General features: G+C 45.7%; 1 protein-coding gene across 1 annotated transcript; it reads right to left on the reverse strand.

The window, feature by feature from the left end:
- Positions 1 to 20239: 20239 nt before the first annotated feature.
- LOC6494606 (toll-like receptor 7) lies at positions 20240 to 25495 on the reverse strand. The gene has a single exon (XM_001959985.4). It carries the CDS (start codon positions 25031 to 25033, stop codon positions 20879 to 20881), a length of 4155 nt encoding a protein of 1384 aa, XP_001960021.1. The 5' UTR covers positions 25034 to 25495; the 3' UTR covers positions 20240 to 20878.
- Positions 25496 to 26054: the final 559 nt, after the last annotated feature.

Raw genomic sequence — 26054 nt, forward strand, 5'->3', positions numbered from 1 at the left:
TTATGATTTAGCTGAAAATGGAAGATATAAAGATGAAACAGGACGATTCTTTAATTGCTTCTGGCCACGCCCATTTTCTCGGCTATTCAGGTCAAGGTAAGACATTAATCAAATCCTTTGCTCTCAGCCAAATCGAAATCGCATTCGTGGCCTTCCCGCTGGTAAATTAATGTGGCAAATTAAGTGCGACTCCTAGGAAACGGACTCTCGGGTAGAAAAAAATCGCCTGGGTTAATATCCAGCGGCGTGCAATCGGAGATTTTATATTTTCCAGCTACCATTTACATATCCCCCGTGCCATTGGGGCACTCCAGTTTTCCGGTTCCCACAATAAAATGATAAATGAATTTCAAACTGTGCACGTAACTCAAGACCAAATGTCCGTCAATGAATGGTTTTCTCCTTTTTATACCCTTGCAGAGGGTATTATAATTTTGGTCAAAAGTGTGCAACGCAGTGAAGGAGACATCTCCGACCCTATAAAGTATATATATTCTTGATCAGGATCACCTCCTGAGTCGATATGAGCATGTCCGTCTGTCCGTCTGTCCGTCTGTCCGTCTGTCCGTTTCTACGCAAACTAGTCTCTCAGTTTTAAAGCTATCGAGTTGAAACTTTGCACACACCCTTCTTTCCTTTGCAGGCAGTATATAAGTCGGAACGGCCGGGATCGGTCGACTATATCCTATAGCTGCCATATAACTGATTGATCGGAAATGCCATAACTTTGGTGTTTTTTAAGTTAGAGGGTTGGGACTTTCCACACATGTTATATTTGACCAAAATATCTTGTGTACAAAATTTCATAAGGATCGGCCGACTATATCCTATAGCTGTCATACAACGATCGGAATTGGCATAACTTTGGTGTTTTTTAAGTTAGAAAGATGGGACTTGGTACAGATTCTATTTTGGACAAAATAATCTGATTTGCCAAATTTCATAAGGATCGGCCGACTATATACGATCTTCTATATATCTAATAATATAAGATGCGTGGCGCCACCTAGCGGACTGCGACGGAACTGCAAGGGTATATCAACTTCGGCTCCGCCCGAAGTTAGCTTTCCTTTCTTGTTTTTTTTTTATTCTCTTGCCGGAAGGATTGCTGGAAAATGATGTTGGCCACTTTTATGGACATTTTTTCATGGCCATTAGTACGTTGCAATCTAGAAAATGTGTTTTTGGGATCTTATTTATTTCTAATAGCTGGATTATAAACATAATTGAGGTTTAAAGCCCTTGTCTTCTGTTAAAAACATGATTTTAATGACTAAACTCATAAGTAGAATTATGATTTAATATAAAAATTAGTCCGCGTCCAATTAAATAATATCTTATTCATGACTTAGAATAATATGAAGCCCTTGTCTTCTAAAGATCAAGTTTCTTCAGCAATTATTCTTGCATATTTTAAGCGCGAGGGTAATACACTTTTTGATATGATACCCGAGCCATATCAGATTACATCCATATTTAATCGCTTTAATTTTATTTCCCCAATAGCCGCCTTCTTCAGCCGTGTGTAGTTATGGCCATACCTATTTCTTAAATGGCCTGGCCATTACCATTCCGGCAAGCCTTTCTAAGTTTTTAATTGCTTTCGTTGAGATACAGAGATACTCGGATACAGATAGAAGTCTTGGAGTGGGAACCTTGGCCACATTCATGCGTTGGCCATCTAAAGATATAGCTTCATATATAATCCCGCTCCTGATGCTGATGTGCTAAACGTGCTCTGATCATTTGGCCGAAACGATTGTCGATCATTTCAGTGGGATGATGAGTGCCCTATTAAATTGTTTCGGAGTTAGTTGCCGCAAGAAAGTTGCAGTTGCAGTTGCAATGGCAATTAAAGTGCAGCTGCATAGCGCCTTGCCATAGCGATTGTCTGTCATAAACACTCGTGCCGACAGGCGGCAAGTGTCAAAATTCCAGAATGACTGAAAGTCCATGTCAGAAGAAAAAGCCACCCACGTGTCGACAATGAGGATCTGCATCAGCATCGGCATCGGCATCTCCTCAGTTTTCATCACAACTTGGCGAGCTGTCAAAAGTCTCGCCCGCAGATTTATTAGCTTGCAGCTTGCAGCTTCGAGATTGGGGTTTCTTTTTGTTTCTTTTTTTTTTACATTTATTTTCATTTTCGGGGCCAGTCGATAATCGGTCGCGAAATCTATAATAAGCAGCTGTCGCCGAGCCACTTGAAATATGTATTTATGTATCTTGCAGATACGTATCCATACCCATACGTTGCAGGCATTGCATGGCAAGACTGTCGGCTTAGATTGACTGTGCGTGTTGAGTTTGATTTGCAATAAAAATAAAGTCAGTTAGTTGCTCAACCGCCAGCACTGCGGCCTCCTGGCATTTTCAATTAGTTCTCTAGCCGAGCGGCTGATGTGGATGTGTCAAGGTCTTGCCCGACTTGATTTATGCTAATACCCTGCCCCGCCGTGCCACACAAATTTAAACGATATCTAACGGCGAGACGAATTAGAATTTTGGTCTTCGGCTTGGTCAGGTGTCAAGTAACAGGAAACTGGGTCATCGCTGCATCGGCTCAGGTGATTGAAGTTTCGCCTGCCAGTTACGCTTCCATACGAACATTTTCGAGTGTGGTACGAGTTACGAGTATCTCCCCCGAGCATTAATCACTCCCAGCGGCGGTACTTTCTCCGCTACTTTGGCCAAAAGTCTGAGTAATCCAAAGTCGGCATCGAAAACAGTTGGATTCTAGTTGGCTATTTTTTGGCGGATACTCCGCATGAGCAATGCAAATCTCGGGAACGGCAATCCGAATGGGATCGGGGGAATGGGGAATGTTAATGCCGGCATTGACTGACAGCCGTCCGTCCGATTCATCCGCCAGCCGCTGTTGTGACGACAAATTTATGCTCTACATTGGAATTTGGGATATTCTAGCATAGTTTTGATCTCATTAGAAAACTAATTTAAGCTTTTTGTGCTTGACATGACTGGGTTCTAGTAGTTTCTGTAAAATATATTACACAGAAATAGTTATTATGTATTTTAAGTACTTTTGCCCAAATAGGCTTACCTTTAAATTAAAAACTTACCACACACCTATGTAATTTCAGTAGTTAAACACTTCCGTTGGGTTAGTTTTGCAAAATCATTTTAGAGAAAAACCTTCCCGAGAGGCATGGTTTTTAAGTTAGTTCACCTGTTTGCTCGGCAAATTAAATTTGCCCAGGGAGTGAGTGAGTCATCTGCAAGAGGAATCCGTGTGGCAGGGCATCGGAATCGTTGACGGCTGTGGTTGCATGCCAAAGTCGTCGTTGAGCGAGGGAAATGTGCTGAAAAAATGGGGAAAACTTTTCTGGCCACAAATGAGAAACGCGAGCACGCCAAAAGCTGAAACGGACGGAGTCAGATGAGTTTGTGGCCAAAACCCAGGGCAGAGGGCATTGAAATTAATTAAGACTCAAGCTCACAAGCGAGTGAGTGAGCCTTGAGATTCCTCCGGACAACAGTGCGTATGATTTATGTCACTTGAAAACGCTGCAAAATGTCACAACAAAAGGTAAGCTAACAAAGAAATAAATTTTAAGAAAACTACACAATTGCATAACTAATCTGCGGCATCAGTGGCGGTGACGGAGAGTGACATTTTAATTGTGTTCCCATGATATATGGACAGTAGCTGTTCGCGAATTGGATTAGCCGGATCGACGCCAGATTGCCGTTCCCATCGATGCCGCAAGAGAGCTGATAGATGCATGTAGCTGCCATATGTTGCCGCTGCCAATTAGACACCACCGGTTGTTGCCACGTAAATTAATTTAATTATGTCAATGCAGCTTACCTTGGAGTCGCAGTCGCAGTCGCAGTCTCAGTCGAGATGCCGGTGCGCTGGCTTAGTTTATTTGTCAAGCGGTGTAAAATGGCGTAAACGACATTGGTTGCAAGTCACTGAAGCAGTTGAGGAGGGTATTGGAGTGGAGAGGTAAGAGCATCAGCTGCTGCTGCACAAGGAGCACTAGATGGAATAGGATCCGCTGACATGCAATGTCCCTGGGTGGCTAAGAAAGTAAAAATATAAGATTTTGAATTAATAAATTATGAGAGTTAAAAACTAATGCCACCACAAAAAGAATATGGTGTTTAGGGCTTCAACTTTAAAGACTTTTTATAGATAAACTCTTCATGCAACCCTCGGCCACTGCACTACATGTCAGCTGCTGTTGGCCGAGTTTGAGCTGTTGTTGGTGCTCCGGTCGCTCTTGTGTTGCATGTTGTTGCTGTGCGGCGCTTTTGTAATTAATCAAACCCAAGACCATTGACAGCGCGTAGACAGCGCACAGAGCATTGAGCTGGGAGCTTAAGGGAGCTTGTCCATCCCCTGGCATGCCGTTGAGCTTGTCCACCACCACCACCTCCAGAGTCCAACCAGTCCACGATGTCCATGACCGTAGTGGCGAACTTTAAACTTTTGGGTTTTCAAGCCAAGTCCGCCCGCAACAATGTCACCAGCAGAGCGAAGCTGGGAACCAGGTGCCGGTCCAATAAACTGGATATCCAAGCCTGATGCAGAGGTCAGGATAGGATGAGCTGGCCAAGTCAGACCAAACCGAGCCAAACCAAACCGGGCTGGTTGCCCGCAGTCACATTCCCAGTTGGAGTCGAGTGAAAATAAATGGTTTGGCATTATCGCACTTGCCATCAAAATAAATTTCCACCTGTACAATTGCAAATTGCAGTGATTCCTTCGATGTCGTTGCCGTTGCCATTGCTGTTGTCGTTGTGGGGCTGGAACTTTTCACTCAGCAACTACTGACATACAATTCTTGGCCGGCTTGCGAATTTCCTTTTCGTTGGCGGCTTTGGTAACAAGCAGGCTGCCACGGCAGGCGGCAACTAGCAAGTGGCACTGGGGATTGTCGTGGTAATTATAAAGCAATTTCCACACGTATCGAACATCGATCGCATTGAGAGCAGAAAGGAAAAGGAGGCTGGCCCTCGTCGCTGGACAGGGAAATTAACTTAAGCTCCACCACAACCGAGGCAAGTCATCCTTCCAGCCGACCAACCGGCAGCAACTAGTTTGTCCAGCTCTCTCGCACTTGTCAGCGCAATTTATGCGAACAGCTCGAATGAAATGTATCTTAAACTCTAGCAAAAATATCTCGTGATGCTGCCGTTGCTGCTGTTGCTGGTGCTGTTGCACTTCAAAGGAAAATGCAGTACGTGCAATTATGCGCCACGTTGCACATTATTAGAAGTGACTGTCCGTTGTCGATGATGTGGTTACATTTGATAGCCGGCATGCCGGCGATTAATGCCTGATTAGACACTCGACAGCGGGCGATTTAGATCAAGATGATGATATGGATATGGATATGGCCAGAGATGACAGCTCACACACACCACAATGGACAATGGCAGTTGGAGATTGAATTGTATCTGATGGGGAGTTAGCCGCGTAGCGTTGGTACTTCCTGGTCGACTGTACTTATCAGACAGTTAAGAATAAAGAAATGTTTCCTCATGAGATTTAAAAGGGAAACGGCTCACTAATTAGGGACCCACATCCCAGCCACTTGAGCTGCAATCGATTCTTGCAAAGCGAATAAAACAAGAAGCTTTATGGTTTTCCCTTTCGCATTAATGGGAAAATGTACGAGGGCCCATCGAATAATTCGCATAAATCACCGACTCATATGTAGGATAGCATATTTGGGTCAGTGAACAAAAAGGCTGTTTAAATGGAAAAGCACTTCAGATTCTCCCAAGAAAATTGCCTCTGGCATGAGAGAAGCCGCACAGAAGCCACTATGCCACCATGCCACAAGATTGTCCAAACAATCCCAATTCAAAAACGAAATGTTACTTGCACAATAGTCGGATGGGGTAAGCAATTATCGGAAGCAGATAAACACACAGATGAAAGGCAATCGTAAAAAAGGCAACAATCACTAATTCAATTGAAATCAAAACCGAGTTGTTTTTTTTTTTCATCTAGTTTATGCTTTTCATTATTGAATGTATCTGTGAGATACGTGCCACTGTGTCTGGTATGTCTGATGTTGCTGTTGCTCTGTGCGTCCAATCTCTGTGCGTTAATGAAAATTTTCACTTTTCGATATAGACGCATTTGCTTTGCTGACTTTAAAAAGCAAACAACCAGGCGATTGTTCGTGGCATGGAAATCCACTTGAGCTACTTTTAACGCAGTCTGCCCCAGCAGCAGCAACAGCAATGGAAACAGAAACAGCAGCTACAAGGCAACGGACAGATACAATAATTATTACGATCAATTTAGATGCAGATTGCATGCGGCGGCAATTGAGGTGGGTCCGTCTTTGAACAACGCCCACTAGCCACACACCAAGATACACGGGGTATCTGGTGGATACACTGCCGCGCACTGCCGTAGACTTGATTACTAATGCGCTCTTTTCAGTTTCAGTTTGGTTTGCAGCTGGCCAGTTGGACCTCGGCCGGGTGTTTTGTTTGCATACCAGCCACCGAGCCCGAAACATTGTCATAATAATTATGAACCGAATAAAAGGCCTCAAGTGAAACGCCTTCGTGGTCAGCGCAGCAATTAGATCGCATCTATGGGATACGTAATGAAGTCTATGCTGCCACACATAAAATCTAAATGAAATCGAAAAAAATTGCCCCAGAAATACTAGTCTGGGTTTGCATTTCAAATGATATTCTGTACAATCCAGTGATATTCTTTGTTTTATTTCCCAACTGACGATTGATGTTTGGACTTCCCAAACAAATCAGAATACCAAGATGAAAAATTGATTTTCTTGTAAACAAAAAACACAAAAGAGCCCCATGGCTAATGTTTTTTTTTGTTTTAAATAAACCATCCAGTAGCAATTGTGGTTTCATGAAATTTAATTGTTAAAACATATCCAAATAAGCCAGCGGGGCTATGAAAAGAATATACTTTGCGGCCATTTGAAATGCGATAAATAAGTGATGTTTGTTTATTGTCAACGGAGGCCTTTAAGCAGAATGTATAATTCCCAGATAAGTACTACAAATGACTAATTAGAAAAATAAATGCCAGAATGCAAACATTGCTCTGCTTGATTGGTATTTGTCAGATGCAACTGACAACTGCAATTTTCTGATAAGAAGCGCCTAATTAGCCGGTGTTCCAAGATAAATTGGCTTGGAAGTAGCTCTGTAAATAAGGGTGCATCAAATTCATTTTTCTGTTTGGTATCTGTTAGATAAAGGTTTCCTTTTTGCTTTTGGTTGTAAGAGAAGTAGCGCCTCTCTGTCTGCTACTTTGTTAATAGAGTTTCCCTCACCAACTCCAATTTTTCATCCATTACCAATCGCCGACTAATGGAATGCTTCCGGTATTCAAAATCTTAAGATCCCCGCCTGCCAGCCACCGTCCGCCCGCATTATTCTTTTAATTGTAAACAAAAATCTTAAGCAAATTAATTTTAAAGTGAAATTCTTGAGACCTTCGGGCCGAAGCATTTATGAAAATGAACGTCAAGTCCGGTTTTTCAATCGCCCCACAAAAGCCACAAAACCCGAATCGACAGAAGCGGAAGTGAGCTGAGGCCATATAGCCCCCGACCCAAGGGTTTCTCAGGGCGGAAACTGCAGCTTTACGAGCTGCCTGGATGGCTGGGCGGGCTGTGGCTCATGGCTCGGCTTATACATTTTTAATTTTTCATTTTCATTTTCATTTTGATTTTCTTTTCCAGCGGACTTCATTCAAATCAATGCCCCTTGGTAGACCAAGTAGTACTACGGTATTGCATTCCCATCACCCGTTCGACATCGTCGTCGATTTTTTGGTTGCCAGTTGCAACCGCATCACGTATCCGCCCCACACACAGCGAGCCCCAGCCCCAGCCAAGCCTCGGAGTGCCGTCGACAGGTGGCGCTCTTCCTGTCGTCGGGGCCCCGTCGTTAAAATTGAGCTATTAAATAATTTCTGTCACACAAATTTGCTTTTATTGTTTATTTCCTTTTTCGGGGCTAGGTGCCAGGTGCCGCCCCTTCTTTGGTTAACTGTGAAAAAGTCTCAGACTTGGGGTTGAGTCTCTTCCCAGTTGGTTCCCCGCCTAATTAGCATTATTATGCACAATTCAACAAATTTACTTAGCAAGTTTCTTTATTTTTGGTTTGTAGTTTGTTTGTTGTTTGTTGTGCCATTAACTCGTTGAGCGCATTTTCCACTTAAAAGCTGCGCTGGCATTTTTGGCCGCGGCCTGGCCTTTTGCTTCATTTTTTGTCACATTGTGGCCGCCCGTCTGTCGTACTTTATTTTTCTCCGAGGTGTGTGTGACTCATTGCATCGGGCCGCGACTTTGATCTGTGTTGTCTTAGCCATTCTGCCATCCGCACCACAAGGCGTCTTTGATGTCTGTACTGGTTGGAACAATAAAATCCCGACTCGGCGGTGCAAAAGTTTCCGCAATTTGCGGTGGGGCAGTGGTGGCATGGTGGTGTGGTAGCGTGGTGGCGTCTTCCAGGCAAATGCCATTAAAATCCGAGTCGGCCAATTCTATAGTTTTTCCTCCCTTGGCATGCAACACGCAACAAGTGTCAACTTCGGGGATACGTGGGTTACTTCGCCCAAAAAAAAATTACACCAAGTTGAAGGCGACAGCGGCATTTTCCCTTTAACTTTCCTCCATTATATGATGACAATAAATCCAAATAGCAGGAGACAGACATAGGGCACAAAGTCGGACGAATAACAACAACTGTCTGTCTATATAATTGACAAGCTGTTGCCCGCCGACTGTTTGTTTGCACGGCTTTTTTCTCACCCTAGTTATAGGCCAGTTCCGGACCCGGGCCCGGGCTCGGTTCGGGGCCAATCCCAAAACCAATCTGTTATCAGAGGCAGTGCGGAAAAAATTCCAGAATATCTGTACCAATATATATAATACAATAAAATAATAACAAAAAGACACCGAATAAATAACTGGCACAAATCGTTGGCCGCGTAAATATCATTTTTAAATATTTATGTTTCAATGAAATGAAAATTGCAGGCGAACAGGCCTTGTTTGCGATATTCTGCACTGACCCATTCACGTTCCATAAACAAATAATCGCAATCTGGATAGTGCACCAGTTGTGACATATTGACCCAACCACGCCCACAACCCACCGCCCATCGCCCACCAGATATACCCACCGTATCAACGGCCGAAAGTATTTTTTTCATATTTTTTTCATTATTTGTTTGAATCTCCTGAGCTGAATTTCGAAAGTGTGTCAATAATTGCAATGGAAAACAAAAGTGGGGTCGAGTGTTGCCACCAGGCGGGAAATATGAAAAACCAATAGGAATAAAATCTCGTTTTTTATGTAGGAATGGCCTGGCCTCAATAAAATTTATAGATTTTTCTTAATTGATTGACGAAAATTAGCATCAGTCCTACGCTCTTTCAGCTAATCTGTTTCTCCTCTAGAATTTTTTTTGAAGACAACACCCCACTGGGAAAGTAGTTAAAAGATGATCTCAGATCGTTTCCGTTTCGATTGATTGCCTGTATTTTAAAATCGTATTCAGTGTAGCCCCAATCAAGATGCGTTTTAATATTTTTTCAGACTTCCTGTAAAGCCACTCCACTTTTTTTTAACCGCGAACGCTTTAAGAGTATTACAATTTTTGGTTAAAGCGCATTTCCGTTGTATCCCCGTTTGTAGCCCTCTGTATATACGAACTTTTGTGGACTTAAGCGTCAACAAAAACAACAAAATATTATGTATAAATAAACAGAGGAGAACTTAAACAAACTGTGGGGGTTTGGGTTCTTTTTTGGGGTTCGACAGTCGCCATTCCATTCCCTGATAGCCATGTATGTGTACTCGACAGTTTGGGTTCGATTTTGATTTTGTTTTTGATGTGACGATGCATTGATTACGGGCGCACGTCTGTCTGCCACTCGATTTTCCCCAATATTTCAGCTTTTGGTGGCCTACTCCCTGCCGGGCCATAACTGGGTCCCTTTGGAATTCGGCGGTGTGCCGGATAAGATCGCGAACATAACTCATTACGGGGTAAGCGATATGATAGCCACAGTGTCTGGTAGTTTCTTTTTGACTTTTATTCTGGAGCATATCTTGAGGTGAAAATCGGTTTCACTCAAACTGCTTTTAAGGTATTTTATTTTAAGAAAGGTTCAGGAATTCAAGAATATCTATTGATTCTCTGGAAACCTTGTTTCAGTTTGAAAAATAAACACATTTCTTATTTATTTTATATAATCTAAAAAAAAACCATAGCAAACAATTTATATAAAAATAGAGTCTTATCAGAGATTAAAGTATTTATTGCCCTGCGGAATACCATTCGATCTCCTTAAGACTTATCTTTCAGCGCAAGAGTATTTCACACGTCGTCTATTTAAACAACTCGCTCTCCAGTCTCCCCGTTGTCTGTTATTGTTGTTCTTGGACGGCTGACTGACTGACTGGCTGACTGGATGACTGATAATATGATTCGTGCCCACAACCGATAGGAGAATATCAAAATATGAGAAAGGCGACACGACGTGGCAGTTGCATTGACTCCACTGCAATCTGCTCCTCACCGCGCTCCGATTGTTTTTCCATGGATTCGATGTTGATTTTGCCCCAACATCGCATTTATTTGTGTTTGTCGCACGGAGAGAAACGCACGCGTTAAGCACACAATTATGCAGACAGTCAGGCATTTGGCATTTGCTCTGGTCGATCACCGACCACTCCGGAGTACGGTGCCCAGACCCCGGACCCCGGACCACTACAACCCCACTATTCGGGGGCCGGACAGCTCCATTTTACACACCGAAATTAGATAAACAAACAGAGACCCAAATTCAATAAACAAACACACAATACTTTGATTGCACTGCAGATAGTCACTCGGATGGGAAGACGATACAGCACATAGTCACATATACAGATACAGATACAGACACAGAGATACAGATACAGCTATTCATGTAGATACAGATAGAAGGCCTTGTCCACATGATTTTTGATGCTCCATCGTCCATCGTCCGCAGGGCAAATATGACTCAATTTCCCATCTCCTGGCCCCATAAACTCGAATTGAGAAAACTCGTAACCTCCTGCTAATATGGAAAATAAATACAGCCCCAGGGCCAGGCTACTGTTTCAAAGTTCCAACTTTCCAATAGGTGTCATCCCATCGAAAAAGTGACTTTAAGTCGGCGCACTTCAATGCCTAATTTCAATTCAATTTAACTAATTTAATATGCAGTATTAGAGGAATGACAAAAAGCAATTAGCAATATTTGTAAATTAAACAAATGAATAATCCCCACCCCCTCCTTGGATAAGGTAATTTTCTCAAATGCAGGCAATTGTCATATGGTATCAATTTTTAGTGATTTGAAGACTTCCCTTCTCCCTGTAAACACATTAAGTTTGTTATTTTCTCAAATGCCTCTTCCCGGTATCATATACATATAATTTCTGCATTATATGTGGAAATCTTTGGAAATTGCCAGTAGTGCTCAGATAGTTTGTGTGTCAATGAAATCGTAATAAAACGCAACTAATATCGGTTGCATTACAAATCAATTTCTATGTGTGCCTGTGTGAACGATACTTGGATCCAATTGCCATATATATATATGTACATGTATGTATGTACACATCTCGAAATCCTCTTAAGAAGAGGCTTCATGGGTGGGCTGAAAAGTGGGCGGCAAATATCCCATATCCCATATCCCAAACGATAAATATTTAAAAGGCTGTCGACCAGAGAGGCAGCCCAGGCCAGCCCAGACCGAGCCAGAGCCAGAGCCATACGAGTATCCTAGAAGCCTCCTTTTCCACAGTGGAGTTTCCGTTCCATGATTTTCTGTGAGCAATTTAGATAAGTATTATGACATATTTGACACTCTTTCACTTTGCCAAACGGGCAGCCAACGATTTTGTGTGTATTTACCCGAAATGAAAATGCAAGAAGATGGCCAGACGGAGTCGAGTTCTTTTTAAAAATCCATGAAATGCAATTACCGAGAATGCTTTTTCCGACAGGCTTGGGGAAAACATAATAACCATTGTTGGCATTGCTCTGAATATTGATAAAAAGGGCGTGTGTGCCCACAATACCAGCACATATTTGTGGCTCGTATATATATTCATATATATATATTTTACACAGCCGATGTTTGTATTTGTCGTTGTCGCCTTACCCATAAGCATAACTGATAAGCTGCAATTACCTGCATTGATAATTTCGAATGCATTTCCATATAATGCACACAAAACCCAACAATAATAATCGTAATATTGTGCCATAAAGGCCAAATGACAACTCAGTACGGAGGTATCCCCCGTTCCATCTGTCGTACACCCCTCCCATATGTAGCTGCAAGCCCTGTCCCTGTTCTTGTCCCAAAATGCACCTCCGACTCCTCGGATTACCCAGGGACACACCCATAATTGAATAGCCCCAGCGACGTGTGTGAGATTGCGGGTGTTTGGATTTCGATGGCTTTGGGTTTGCTTTAGTTTGGCTTGCTTTTATTGGGGTGACCTTTCCAGGTTGCATGTTGCATGAGTCTCCAACTGGCACGAGTACGTGTGCTTCTAATTTGTCAGATTCGGAACAGAAATACTGCTAATAGCAGCACAGTTCCTTAAATTAGTAACAAATTCTTGGGAGACCTCCTCCATCCCATTCAGATTTGTTTTGAAGAGATTCTAGCATTATCGCTGGTGTTGTAACTTCCACAGCATTTCCTATCAGCTTCAGTAGCTGATATCAGCCATGAACACAATTTCAATTTTCCAACGACATTCTGAGAGAGTTCTTCTGGGAGTACAAACAACCCATGTTCCTGGCCTGGCTGATCAATGATAATTCCCTCACAATGAAAACTAAAACAACGGGAAAGTATTCTTATCAGAACAATGTGGCAACCGAGTGTTTTGAATTATTAATAATAAATTACAAATTATTACTGGCCCACTCCCGATTCGGATCCCACTTCTTCTGGTCTCTCTGGCTCTGTTCCTCTCGAGGCCCCAACGCTAATGAAATTTCAATTAGCTTGTCATGTCGGTGAAGGAAGTGACTGTCGGAGGGTCGAGTGAGGCATGCCTCATGCAGCATTAATCAGACAGCCAGCCAGCCAGATCTTATGAAATCTTAGCCCATTTTATATTGACAAGCGTAATTATGCGCACGACACAATTGTCATGTTGAATATTGTAAAACAATTGTTTAAGCCAATGCAGGGTGGAGTTACGCAACCAAAGTAGCAACGACGCCCACGTGCAACCAGCTGCAGTCACGTTGCACTTTGTCATCCTTTTGTAAGGGAAATCCAAAGCCATTCTAATGACACTGAATGCTACGTGTTGGTGTTGGCTAGCTGGTGGTCCTTTCTGGTCAATTAGTGCTAGGGGGATTCTGCTTATGTCCCCGTGCACCTGACCAGGCACCACAGCTTGAATTTCTTATGGCCACATTCATAATTTAGGATTCATAATGGAATGCGACTGCACAGGTTACTGCAGGGTATAGTGGAAGGATATCATACATATATCTTTCCAATCAAGATAAGCCTGGTGGTAAGTAAAATACAAATTGGAATTGGGGCTAAGACCCAGAGATCTCTCCAAAAAGGTTGACATTTTGTGTGTAACTTGGAAATGCCATGCATGCCCACCCCGGCTAGAGTATCTCAAATTCGTTGATTCAAGACAATAGAATTTTCTCTCAATTGTATTTATTTATTGATTGCCCAAGTGTACGATGGTTCGTTCGAATTTTTTTTGATTGGGTGAAAAATTATTTATGACTATGTGTCGGACCTACATACCTAGGTACTACAGGTATTCCAAAATTCAAATTCAAATGCACGCACACACCGCACACAGACCGCCAGAGATTGGACATTTTGTTTTTACCAATACTTGTCCGTCATCTACTTGGTCTTTTTGCCTAATTGGAATTCATTCATCTTCATTTGCATATTGCTTTGTTGGCCCAAGCACTTGGCTATCCGGCCGCCCTCCTCCCTTCCTCTCCTGGCCAAGAGTTTGGGCCGTTTTGGTAACTGTAGTTTCGTTTTGGAGTGCCTAGAAAGGTTCTGCTTAATTGTGGACCCCTGTTCGGATCCAACTTAATCATAAAACAGTCGATACGAGTTCGAGGCAGAGTCCCGGAGTCCCATCCAGAGTCCCGACAGTCAACACATTATAAGGCATAAGGGGCTGCCCCAATCAAGCGTGCGCGTGAGTCCCATCTTTTTTGCGGTGGCTAACTGAATTCAATTACCAAAGTGCCTACTATATGCAAATAAGCTATGAGTGCACTTGACAAACGCACACACACACACACATACACGAGAGGGTCGAGAGGAGTTACAGATACAGATACGGATAGAAAGATACAAAGATACAGATACACAATGGCTGAGATGTGGGGACAGCGAGGCGGCAGTCGTCGCAAACAAATAAGTCGAGTTGTTGCACTCGAGCTACCGGCACTTGCCCCCTCGCCTGCCCTCCATGTGAAAAGTCAGCCGTGCAGATAAAAACCTTAATATAAGCATAATTAAGTTGATGATTTGTACAAAAAAGGGTGAGAGCGGGCGAGAGGGCGATGATAAACACAAGTGGACTCCCCGACTCTGGACTCCTCCTCGCCGGGTATCGTATCGTATCGTACTGTTGCTGCCACATTCGAGTGCGTCCCACACAGTGGGCACTCCAATTGAGGGACAAATCAGAGAGTGAGGAACTTGTAGGGCAATTATAATTCCATTTTCTGATGATTTTTTATGGTTTGAACACGGCATCCAAGCTACTATTATGATCCAATAACTTAGTTTCTTGTAAGTTACCATCTAGAACCCTTTTTAAAATTCTTGATGCGTATTCGAGTACCCCCTGTATCACCACTTAAGGCTCCATCAGCCAGATGGAGAGGCTCCAAGCTTTTTGTGGATATGGTGATGTGATCTTCTGGCTGCCGGCAAGTTCTGGCCACTGCTACTGTGGGACTGCCAAAAAATATGTGTCGATGACGTCGCACCAAGTTCAATGACTATCTCTCGACTTGTCACTGTTAATGGCATTTCCTTTGGCAGAAGCCTCCGAATGCTTCGGTGCCCACAGTCATTGCATAACAATTAGCTAGCTGGGCTGGGGGAATATGTTTTCGTTGCTTGTTGATTGTGCCAAGTCAATCGAAATGAGGCACAAATAATAATTCACAGCCAGCAGAGTTTGGAAGCTCGAGCGAAGATGTCTTCATTAGGCGTTGCTGGAGAGGACTGGAGTGGTGTCGGAAGACCGAATCGGGCTGCACCCCTTTTTTGGGCAGCATTCTACATTGTGTCTATGCTAAATTTATGCCTAATGAGCGTAGCATTCAGTTTGATAACCCATTTGTTACCCCACTACCGTCTTGGTTCTCCTTCTCGTTTTAAAAACGAATTGAGGCTAAATTGGTTCCACATGATGTTCGGCTACCGATGGTGATGATGATGAAACCGAGTTCTATCTTTGATTTCGGTGATGTTTTGGCTTCAAGAAGCAGCAGCTGTGTGCCAATCACAAAGCCAAGAACCCGTCCATAAATAACTTATGCCCAATTCATGCTCCTTTTTGCGCAAAGTATCTCCATCTCCATATATCCATCTCCATCTGGATGGTATTCTATATATCTCCACATACATATAACATGAAAAAAAAAAAACTAAAATCAAAAGAATCAGAAACAGAAGCTGACGCAAAAGCAGCAGTAGAAGCAATTCAAACAAAAACGAGGCGAAAAAAATTAAGAAATTCTCCGGCACACACTTTGGAGTTTATCATTGTAATGCAAATGAAGGAAGTGCGCGAGACTGCCGCTGATTCTTCCCCCTACTACTCTCCTTCCTCCATGGCTTTCACCAATCTACAGAATTCGAGGTGAGGCTGTGGAACGGCAGCAACACAACCAACAACAGCAACACACAGCGGCAACATTTTGATGCCGTGGGAAATGCGAAAGCGGCACACGATTCGCTTGCTTACACATGGGGAAAAAATTATTAAATAATTTAGAAAATAAAAATTAATATAGATTAATATAAGTTGTTTCACAGTCTTTAATAAATACAATATTTATAGCACCATCTCATAGATAGCTTTCCTTAAAATGTAAATAACTACACCCATCTTGTTTCCAAGTGATAGCTCGTTCATGCTTCGTTGATGGGGCAAGTGTTGCAAGGTGGGGCAAAAGTGGCTGCTCTTACAGTTAGTGCAGTCGGTTTGTCAGTCCGTCAGTCAGCGAATGTGATTGCACAAGAATGGCAACAAAAAAGTTATATGAATATGAATAAATAATTTTACGCAGATTGCCACGGCTAAGATAAAATATGCTCGCCTTGCCTCGCAAAAAGCCGGGATAGCAGCCAGGACGTGTGACACCCACGCACCTTTTTCTGGCAGCGTAATACCAGGTGCTTTCTTTGGCAATCAGTGTCAACCGGTGGGTGAAAGAACACAGGTATTTTCTGAAAGGAAAAACGCTCAGTTGCATTCAACTTCGTAAGTGGTTGAAAACAAAAGTTTAATGTATTTTGCTTTAGTTTGTTTGTTTCTTTAAACAAGTACTCTCTGACTTGATAAATTTTAAATATTTTAGGCAGCTCAGACCGCATGCATAAACATCCCAGTACAGTACAGACAATAGCTCTGCAGCATGGCGGCCCAATTTCGGCCAGGCCAGAACAAAACAGAGTAACTATGGCCAGATTGACCGAAGGCCCAAGCCCGGGCCCGGACCTACCTACAACCTACTACCTACCAACTTTAGTTGTAGTACAAAACGAGTGGCAGACCGACAGATCGGCGGACCGCCAGATAGCCAGACTGTCGGCCAACTTGTTTTGTAGTTGTCTATTTATGCGCTCAGTGCTCGGCGAGTATGCAAATAGTTGGCTTACCTATCGCACTCGCTGCCACACTGAACCAGTTTTTGTTTCGAATCCCCCTCGCAGGCCCACCCCACCTCCTCCTGTTGATCCTGCCCCCATCTCCCAACCACCCAACCACCCTTGTTTGCATTTTTTATTAACAAACAACAAAAAAAAACTGTAGGGCATGGGGTGGAGAAGAGTATGCAAAATATTCGGTAGAAATGAAAACCCTTTTTTTCCAGCATTTTGGGAGTGGGCAGACGCTTAGCAATCCGGCTAAAATGCCGATAAGCCAGAGAGGGTGGCATGTCCACACCCCCAAATAAGTCCAAACCCCTTTCGGCCGAAATCCGTAACCCGGACCCGGACCCGGACCCGGGCCCGGCCCAACCCCCCAGCGGAAGAGGTGAGTGCTGTTTGCCGTTGTTATTTGTGTAGTTACAGCGATATTTCATGTATGCCACGCATAATCGTTGTTGTTTTAGTGTATTAATTTTGGTTTTTAATAAAGCATAAATATTTGTGTTTGCGCTTTAGACTCGCCCCGAGCCCTGGCACACCCCTTCGACGCCCTGTTTATCTGACTGAGTGACTGCCTGTTTTTGTATAGAAGATGGCCGAATCAAAATTTAGTTCTAATGCCCAGCGGGTGTTAAGCTTATACGTACATATAGTCATCCTGTGAATGATGCAGCCAGGTGTGAGAGTAAATAGATAGAATTGAGGCGCCCCTGGGTCTCATTACATGCCCGTTATTTGGCTTTATCAAAAGGTAACTCCACTCACTCTCCACCGAAACCGACATCGACCGGACTGACATTAGAAATGTCGGCCATTAATCGGGAGCCTGTCAGGCGGCATTAATTGCAAATACCTCTATGACAGGCAGGCGAACACGTTAATGGTCTACTGGCACATATATGTGTGTATCAGCCACTGTCTGGTAATGCCTTTTATGGCTCGAAAGTGATTTGCCTTACACATGCATTCTGCATGTTTTAATTATTAAACAAATCAATTTTCTTCGACTCCGGCCAACAAGTTAATGGCATTTATTCATTTATTCTTCTGGTTCGCCCCGCCATTTCTGGCTGATGCAAGCACCGAGCCATTGCAATTAAATTTGCATAAATGCATTTTTAATATTGTTCAATTTTTGCAAACGCGTCCACCGCCATCGCCTTGGTCGCCTAGCTGGTGTCGTTAAAAAAGGAGCTTGCCACACAGGCGGTCAAGACGCCGAGCAAGTGGCAAGTTAATGACATTGGGTGGGTGGCAGGCGCTCCGTGAAACTTTTAAATCGATTTCAGTAGTTTGACTTATAAGATATTAATGATGGAAATTAGGTTAGCTGATTGAGCTGTTTTCTGAGATCACAAGAGATTTCATTGTTTGTCTTTAAAGTTTGAAAATTAAAGTTTTCAAGTATCACGACAAAGGACTCCAACAATTTTCCTATTTTTTTTATTTATTTTACCTTGGAGACACTTCCAATTAAATCTCAATTATCTGGAAACTATTGTTTGTCATTTGTTGTTTGCACTTCGGCTGGGATTTTCCCACAAAGGTCAAGGGTTTTTCCGCTCAAAGCCAATAACCTGAGCGCCACCTCTTTATAACTACATACATATTTTTTTGTTTGCGTGTGTAAGCGCTTTCCATTTTGCCATTAAATTTGCCACTAGCTGCCACCAGACTTTCCTGCATTTTCCTTGCTGTGTTTAGCTACTTATTGATTTTCAATTAGTTTGTTTTGCCATTCGCCTCGGATGGATTTGGCTTTTCCAGCTGCGATTCTGGCTTTCCTTTTTCTATATTCCGCAAATTGACATACTTAATTCGCCATTGATGTGGGTGCGCCATCCGTGAGCAGTAAGCACTAAGCAGTTGAGGAGCGGGTGCATTACATGACAAAAAGTTTCTCGCTCATAAAATATGCAATTGCATGCCCCGAGTGCACGGAGTAGTGCATCCCCATCGATTTTGGCCGGCTTTTTGGCAACGATGCTGACTGCGGCGGATCCTTGGCGGCGGATCTGACTCTGACTTTGCCAAAAAAGTGTCAGGGCTAGACCAGAAATAGACACATGCCAATATGCTGGCCATAAATAAGCGCTCCTCTTCGGCCAAATTATTAAAGTTTCAGGGGCTTGGAGTTAAAGTTCTGTCGATAGAGCAAAGTTTTGTCGATTGCGGAAAATTAGCCAAATAGAGTTGTTTGGCCAGGCATCTACATTAAATTTATTAAATGGGTTTTTGTTTCCTTCCCTTTTAGTTTTATTATTGCCCTTTTTTTTCGATGGTCGGAATATTAGCTGATGATAGAGTTGCGGTCTGCCGATGCATGAAAATAGGGGCGAAAAAAATAACAAAAATTATGCAATTGCAAATGCCGAGTTAAGCAAATGAGCGAAATACAATTTTCGCACTGGACCGCATTTTAATTTTGTTTTATAATTTCGCAAATAATAATTTACATAAACGAGTGTGCGTGCTTAGTAGTGTCCAAGTGTGTGCGCGGATGTGGGACTCTTGCGGCATAGTGGCATATGCAAAGTGTTTGTTTGAGTGCGTTTCCATTAATTTATTTATATATAATTATTTACAAGCAATTAACTCGGGGCATTTGCTTTGTTTCGGCCGCTTTTCAAAATTCAGTTGTATTTAGATTTTAGTTAAAGTTCCCATCGCCATTGTGGCCTTTGTAGTTCGGCGCCCAGCAAATGTCAAATGAAAACGAATAAAATCGTTTTAGTTTTTGTCACAATCACATTTTTTTCCCCTCCTGGGAACAATGTCAGATGCATGAATGGCCCAGCAGGAGTCCTTTGTAGGATCCTTCCAAACAGTAATTTTAATTAATTCCTATCTCTCTTTTCCTGGAAATAGATAGAATAGAATAGCCCAGCCCATCCCATAGATAAGAGTTTGATTTAATTTTTCTTAATATTTTGTAATGTTTTTTCGATTTTATTTTTTCTTTCAGATATATCCTTCTGGTTGGTTTTATGTAATTGTAATAATTAATTTAATAATACATTTCATCGTTAAGTAAATTTAATTCAATTAATTTAGTTCCATCATCTCTATACAGTACGATACATAAATACATTAAGTGCTCTAAATGTGGTTGCTCTTGCGATTGATCTATATACAATTAATTAATTATCAAATATCGATTTTAGTTATTGTTTTAGTTATAGCTTAGGATGAATGAATCGATTCGAAACACGATTCGAATCATATATCAATATATCAACTTGATGCAAAACGAATGTGTGCGCGTGTGTATGGTATTTTGTGTGTTTAGCTTTACTTTAAGTTTTAGTTAACAATAGTTTAGTTTAGTTTTAGGTTTACGTTCTTTTATCGCCTGGCTAGAACTACTACATAGGTCTATGCATTACAGTTAGGGGCAATCCGATGCTGGTGCCGATTTAATTATAGTTAATTAATATATCACATTGAATTTGAAAGTGTTTTTGCAACATTTCTAGTAATTGTTTCTTTACGTTTACGTTTATGGTAATTAATTAAAGGTAATGTATTCTATATGCTCTCTGGTCTTCCCCTACTTCTGTGTTGGTGTCTAATTGCTTTTGTTTTTTATTTGTATGTTGTGTGTGTGTGTGTGCTTCTTTTTTTTGGCAGTGCTACACAGCTATGGAACATCAACAACAACAACGACAACACGTGAACACCGAAGGCGAAATGCTCAAAAAAAATATATATATGTATATATTAATATGTACGAGTGTATGTATATAAATGTTGCTGTCCAAGAAATGCCTACGAAAAAGTCTTTTTGTTTTGGATCTGTGTGTGTGTGTTGGTTGGTTGGTTGCTCCTGTATTATGCTCCTGTGCTTCCTCTTCCTCCGCGCCAGAGAACGATCAGCTTCAAGATGGCCGCTCCTGCGCAGGATTCGTGGTGCGAGGGTGAAAGAGATGGCAGCTGTACTGCCAGGGAGCTTACACCAGGAAAGCCTGGCCGTTCTTATTGGCCGCTTCGCTGCTGCCAGCTGCCTGTAGTTGCTGCTGCTGCTGTTGCTGTTGCTGCTGCTGCTGCTGCTGCGCTGCTGCGGAAGTGGAGGCCTGCGCCGTCGACTGAGTGCTGGTGCTGGCCTGGCTTAGACCGCTTCCACTGCGCAGATGTACGGGCGCCGAGGCGACCGGCATCGTTGCCTGCTGCTGGGGCATAGCCCGGAACTGGGGCTGCAACAAGCGCTGCTGCTGCTGCTGCGCCTGCTGGTGCAGACGCATCTGCTGCTGCTGGTGCATCAGACCCGTGGGGATCATGGAGAGCGCCTCGTGCTGATCATACGCACTGTATTCCGACTCGATGCTGTGGTAGATGTGCTCCGAGGGCGGGCGCATGGGCATGGGCATGGAGTCAACGATGCGAGCGGGTTGGCCGGGGCGGGTTGGCCGGGGCGAGGGGGTGGCAGTGGTCGCAGAGCTGTAGTTGGCCTCCATGTCCTCGGTGCAGTAGTAGGCCGGTGGCGGGGGAGCCTGGCGGAAGATCATGCCCGGGGAGACGGGCTGCTTGAAGCGCTCGTGGTGGTCCAGGGTGTAGTTGTTGCCGCGCGGCGACAGCTCAATGGGGATGGCGTAGCGCAGCTTCTCCCAGAAGTACCGGTCGCAGGTGAGCAGCCGGTTGGAGGGCACAGACTTGAGGTAGGGAGCCAGCTCGGCCACATCCTCTGCCTCCGATGAGACGCTCGTCTCCTCGATGATCACCAGCTTCTGGGCCAGACCGCGCAGCGCCTCGTGGAAGGCGTTCCTGAACTCGATGCGATTCCACTCGGTGGCCAGGAGATTGCGGGTCAGCACCAGAATGATCTTCCGGGAGGCGCGGGCGCCCTCCACCAACTGCAGGTGCGAGGCCTGGGGAGGCAGGTCCCTCTGCTGGATGCAGAGCCTGAATGGAGGACGACCGTGCTCCAGCTCGGCGGCGATGTTGCGGCACACAAACTCGTAGTCCTTCTCGGAGTGCAGGATGATGGCGTCGTACAGCTTACCGGCATCCTCAAAACGCGGCTCGCAGACACGGACTCCGTAGTGGGCAAAGAGCCACATGCGGACGCTCTCGCGGAACACGAAGACGATGATGAGGACGACGACCAGGAAGATCAGCACCAGGACGGCAGCCAGCAGGGGCAGTCTATAGCCTCCGGCGATATCCTGAGAAGAACTAATGTTCGAGGCACTGGCGTCGAGCAGCTCTGAGCAGTCGGGTCCGTTGGCCATGTTGCCGATGAGCTCCAGCTCCCGCTTGATTCCGGAATCCACGCAGTAGATGTCCTGGGCATCCCGCACGATCATGGCGTTGTCGGAGACAAACTGGGCCAGTTCCCGCAGATGCTGGCAGCGGCAAGACCAGGCATTCCTGCCCAGAGTCAGTCCCTGGAGGCTGTGGCGGTACTGCAGGTTGGGCAGAGAGCTCAGACGGTTGTTGTCCAGCCGGAGAACCTCCAGGGAGACCAGGGGCTCGAAGGTGGCGTTCGAAATGTGGGTCAGCATGTTGTTGTGGAGGTAGAGCTCCCGCAGGAGTCCCAGCGAGCGGAATTCGGTGCCCTCCAGGGTGGTGAGCTTGTTGTTCTCCAGATGGAGCACGCGGAGACTCACCAACTGGGCCAGGCTGCCGTTCTGCAGAGTCATCAAGTTGGAGGCGTTCAGGTAGAGGGCTCGCAGATTGCGACGACCGGCCAAGTGGCCGACCTCCAGCTCCTGCATGTTGTTGCCATCCAAGTAGAGGTCGCTGACGTCCAGGGGGATCCGCTGTGGCACAGAGGCCAGGTCCTGGCGGCCACAGTCCACAATGTTGGTGGCCCAGGTGGCGTCGTGGAAGCAGCTGCAGTTTCCGGGGCAGATCACCTCGCACTCGCACTGCTCGTACTCGCAGCAGTGGCAAGTGGGCGGGCAGTGGCTCTCGTACTTGCACACAAAGTCGGAGGCGGACAGGGTGGCCAGGGGACGCAGAGGGGCGCTGCGGCTGTGGGGCATCAGGCACTCGATGTTGGCCAGGTCCACCACGTGCGGGTGCTGGCGGGTGGTCAGGTTGTTGATGCGCTGCAGCCACTCCATGGAGCAGTCGCACTCGAAGGGATTGCCGCCCAGGTAGAACTCCGGCACAGGCTTCTCGGCGGAGACGGGGGCCACTCGCAGGGCGTTCAACGAGATCTTGGAGAGCACGTTGGCATAGAGATCAACGCGCACCAGTCGCGTCTTGTCCACGAACGTGTTGGCCTGGATCTGGCCGATGATGTTGTTGTTGATGAACAGCAGCTCGATGGAGTTTGGCACTGACATGGCTCCGATTTCCGTGATGCGGTTGTGGGAGGCGTCCAAGGTGGTCACACGGATCTCCTCCTGCAGCTTGTAGTAGTTTCCCAGGGCCTCGATGTAGTTGCCGTGGATGTCCAGCCACTTGAGGTTGGACGGGATGAAGGCATAGTCGAACCAGACCAAGTGGTTCTCGGAGAGATTGAGCCACAGCAGAGAGGCCAGGGTGGCGAAGATTCCGTTGATGTCGGTGAGGAAGTTCTTGTCCAAGCGGATCGCCTCGATCTCGGTGTTCTTGTCAAAGGCACCGCGCTCGATGCTCTGGATGCGGTTCTTGGCCAGATTGAGAACGGTCAGGCGGGGCAGGTCCTGGAACATGCCCACGGTTATGTTGCCGATCCGGTTGTCGATCAGTCGGAGGCCAGTCAGCTGGTTCAGGTTGCGGAACGTGTTGTTCTTGAAGTCGGAGATCTGGTTCTCGCCCAAATCCAGAGTCTTCAGCATGCTCAGGTCCTGCACGGCTTCCGGCACCTCCGTCAGCTGGTTGGAGCTGAGGTCCAGCTCCTTCAGATCGGAGCAGTTGCGGAAGGCCATCGATTCCACGATGCTGACCAGGTTGTTGTTCAGCGTCAGCTTGGTCAGCACGTACAGGCCGTTGAAGATGCGGTTGTCCAGCGTGTGCAGGCGGTTCTCGGCCAGGTTGAGGGTGTGCAGGTTGTAGAGGGGCAGGAAGGCGCCCTCCTCGATGTGGCCGATGGAGTTGTTGCGCATATCGAGGATCTGCAGGAAGTACAGCTCCTTGAAGGTCTTGGCGCCGATGCGGGTGAGGGCGTTGTTCGACAGATTCAGGACGATCAGGCGGATCAGGCCGGCGAAGGTGGTGTTGTCGACGTGGTGGCTGGTCAGCTGATTGCCGCTCAGGTCGAGCACCAGCAGTTGCTCCAGACGGTGCAGCAGGCCCTTGGGCAGATCGTACAATTCATTGCCCTGGAGATGCAGTTCACGGAGTTCCTTGTTTCCGGCAAAAGCCTCCGAGGGCAGGGACTCCAAGTGGTTATAGGACAGATTCAACACTCGCAGGGAGCTCAGACCAGCCAGGGCGTTAGGGGCCAGGCTGCTAATGTTGTTGTGCTGCAGGCTGAGGGTCTGGAGGCGCCTCAGACGCGATGCACCCCAGGCGTCGGGCAGGGAACGCAGCTCGTTGAAGGAAACGTCCAGGGTCTGGAGCTCAGAGCCGCCACTGGCCGCTCCGTTGGCGTTGCTGAGGGCGGAACCGGCGCAGAGCTTCTCGGAGAAGCCCAAGAACTCGGCGGACCGGATGCGGTTCTGGGTGAGATTCAGCAGCTGGAGGCTGGGCATGGGGCACCAGACACCCTCGGGCAGCTGGCGAATGTTGTTGTCGCCCAGATGGAGCTCAGTCAGTTCCTTGAGACCCTGGAAGGACTGCCCGTGCAGCTCCAGAGTCTTGCCCGGACCCCAGACGGCGTTGTGGCTCTCCAGAGTCAGTTTCCGGAGCGACATGAGGCCCTCGAAGGCATTGGGGGGAATCCGCTGCAGCTTGCAGGCATCCAGCTGCAAGTCCGACAGCTTCTGCAGGCTGCGGAACAGTCCGGGGGCCAGTTCGCTGGCATGAAGCAGCTCCTGGCTGCACTGGACCTCCAGCCGGCTGGCCGTCTCGGCCACCTGGAGATCCAGCGGAGCTCCGGCCGCCTCCAGAGCCCGCACTCGGCACTTGATGTCCATGGTGGAGCGGCCGAACTGCCAGTCGCACTGCTGCGCATGCGTGGTGCTCACCGAAATGAGGAGGATGGTGGCCACGAGAAGCAACAGGCAGTTAGTCATTTTGATGGTTTGCTTGGTGGCTGATTTAAACTTTGTAATTTTTAGCTTGGTAGCTGAGGTTGTGGGTGGATGCGGTATTGGAGCACAACTTGGTCACTTTCTGGTTTTCATTTTTCGATCGCTTTTTTTACAGCCCGTTTAGCCCGTAATCCTTGTGTGGCGGTTGGCGGTGGAGGTGCGATGCGAACACTTAGCGATTTTCACTGATAGATACGTTTCTTTTTGAGATATATTTTCTTCTTATAAAGTGATTGATTTTCTTTGAATTATTTTCTGAACGTTGAAGCACTTTTGTTATTTGGCAAAATTGCGTTCGCGAGACTGTGGGTCGTTCGGTTAACTGTTTCGTCGTCGGAGGAGCTCGGTTTCTAAAACATGTTTACCGCCTCGCGCTCAAACTCAAAGTGATTGCTGGAGTTGGCCACTGGGACTCCGTTGGCTGGTTGAAAATTCCAAACGACGACGCGAAGCGCTGCGACGCCGGCAGCGCCACACCGATACCGACACCGACACGGACACGGACACAGATACACGGATACGGCACACAAAGCGCAGGCAGACAGACAACAAGTACGTGTATGCACTCTCGCGCTCACATGCACTTCTCGTGCGCGCTCTCTCTCTCTCTCACACACTCGCACACTCACTCTCCCACACACAGAGCGGCCATACTGCATGCTGCCTGCCATGCACTTCCTGCCCACATGCATGAGCGGCCAGGCATGTGTGTGTGTGGGTGGCGAGAGCAGCGAACGGCACTCGGCTCTCCGACGCTCGGGGAAAGTAGGAGAAATGTTGCACACATGCGAGCCGGCAACAGTTAACCCTACGAGCCTCTCGCTCTCCGCTTTTCGCCTCGCAACTGCACTGGGAACTGCAGTTCGAGTTCATGAGGGGTTATCAGATTATTGGCGGTTATCAAGGGTCTCATTTAATCAGTCATTAGTCCCAGTAAGTAGGCTTTTTTAAGATTCAATATAAGTAATATTAATTATTAAATTAGTCAGAGTTTAAGAAAGAA

The sequence above is a fragment of the Drosophila ananassae genome, chromosome 3L (genome assembly GCF_017639315.1).
Source record: "Drosophila ananassae strain 14024-0371.13 chromosome 3L, ASM1763931v2, whole genome shotgun sequence".
Taxonomy (NCBI): domain Eukaryota; kingdom Metazoa; phylum Arthropoda; class Insecta; order Diptera; family Drosophilidae; genus Drosophila; species Drosophila ananassae.

Bases quoted from the DNA above. Each gene is read 5' to 3' on its own strand.
- LOC6494606 (XM_001959985.4), bottom strand. From the start codon at position 25,033: ATGACTAACTGCCTGTTGCTTCTCGTGGCCACCATCCTCCTCATTTCG.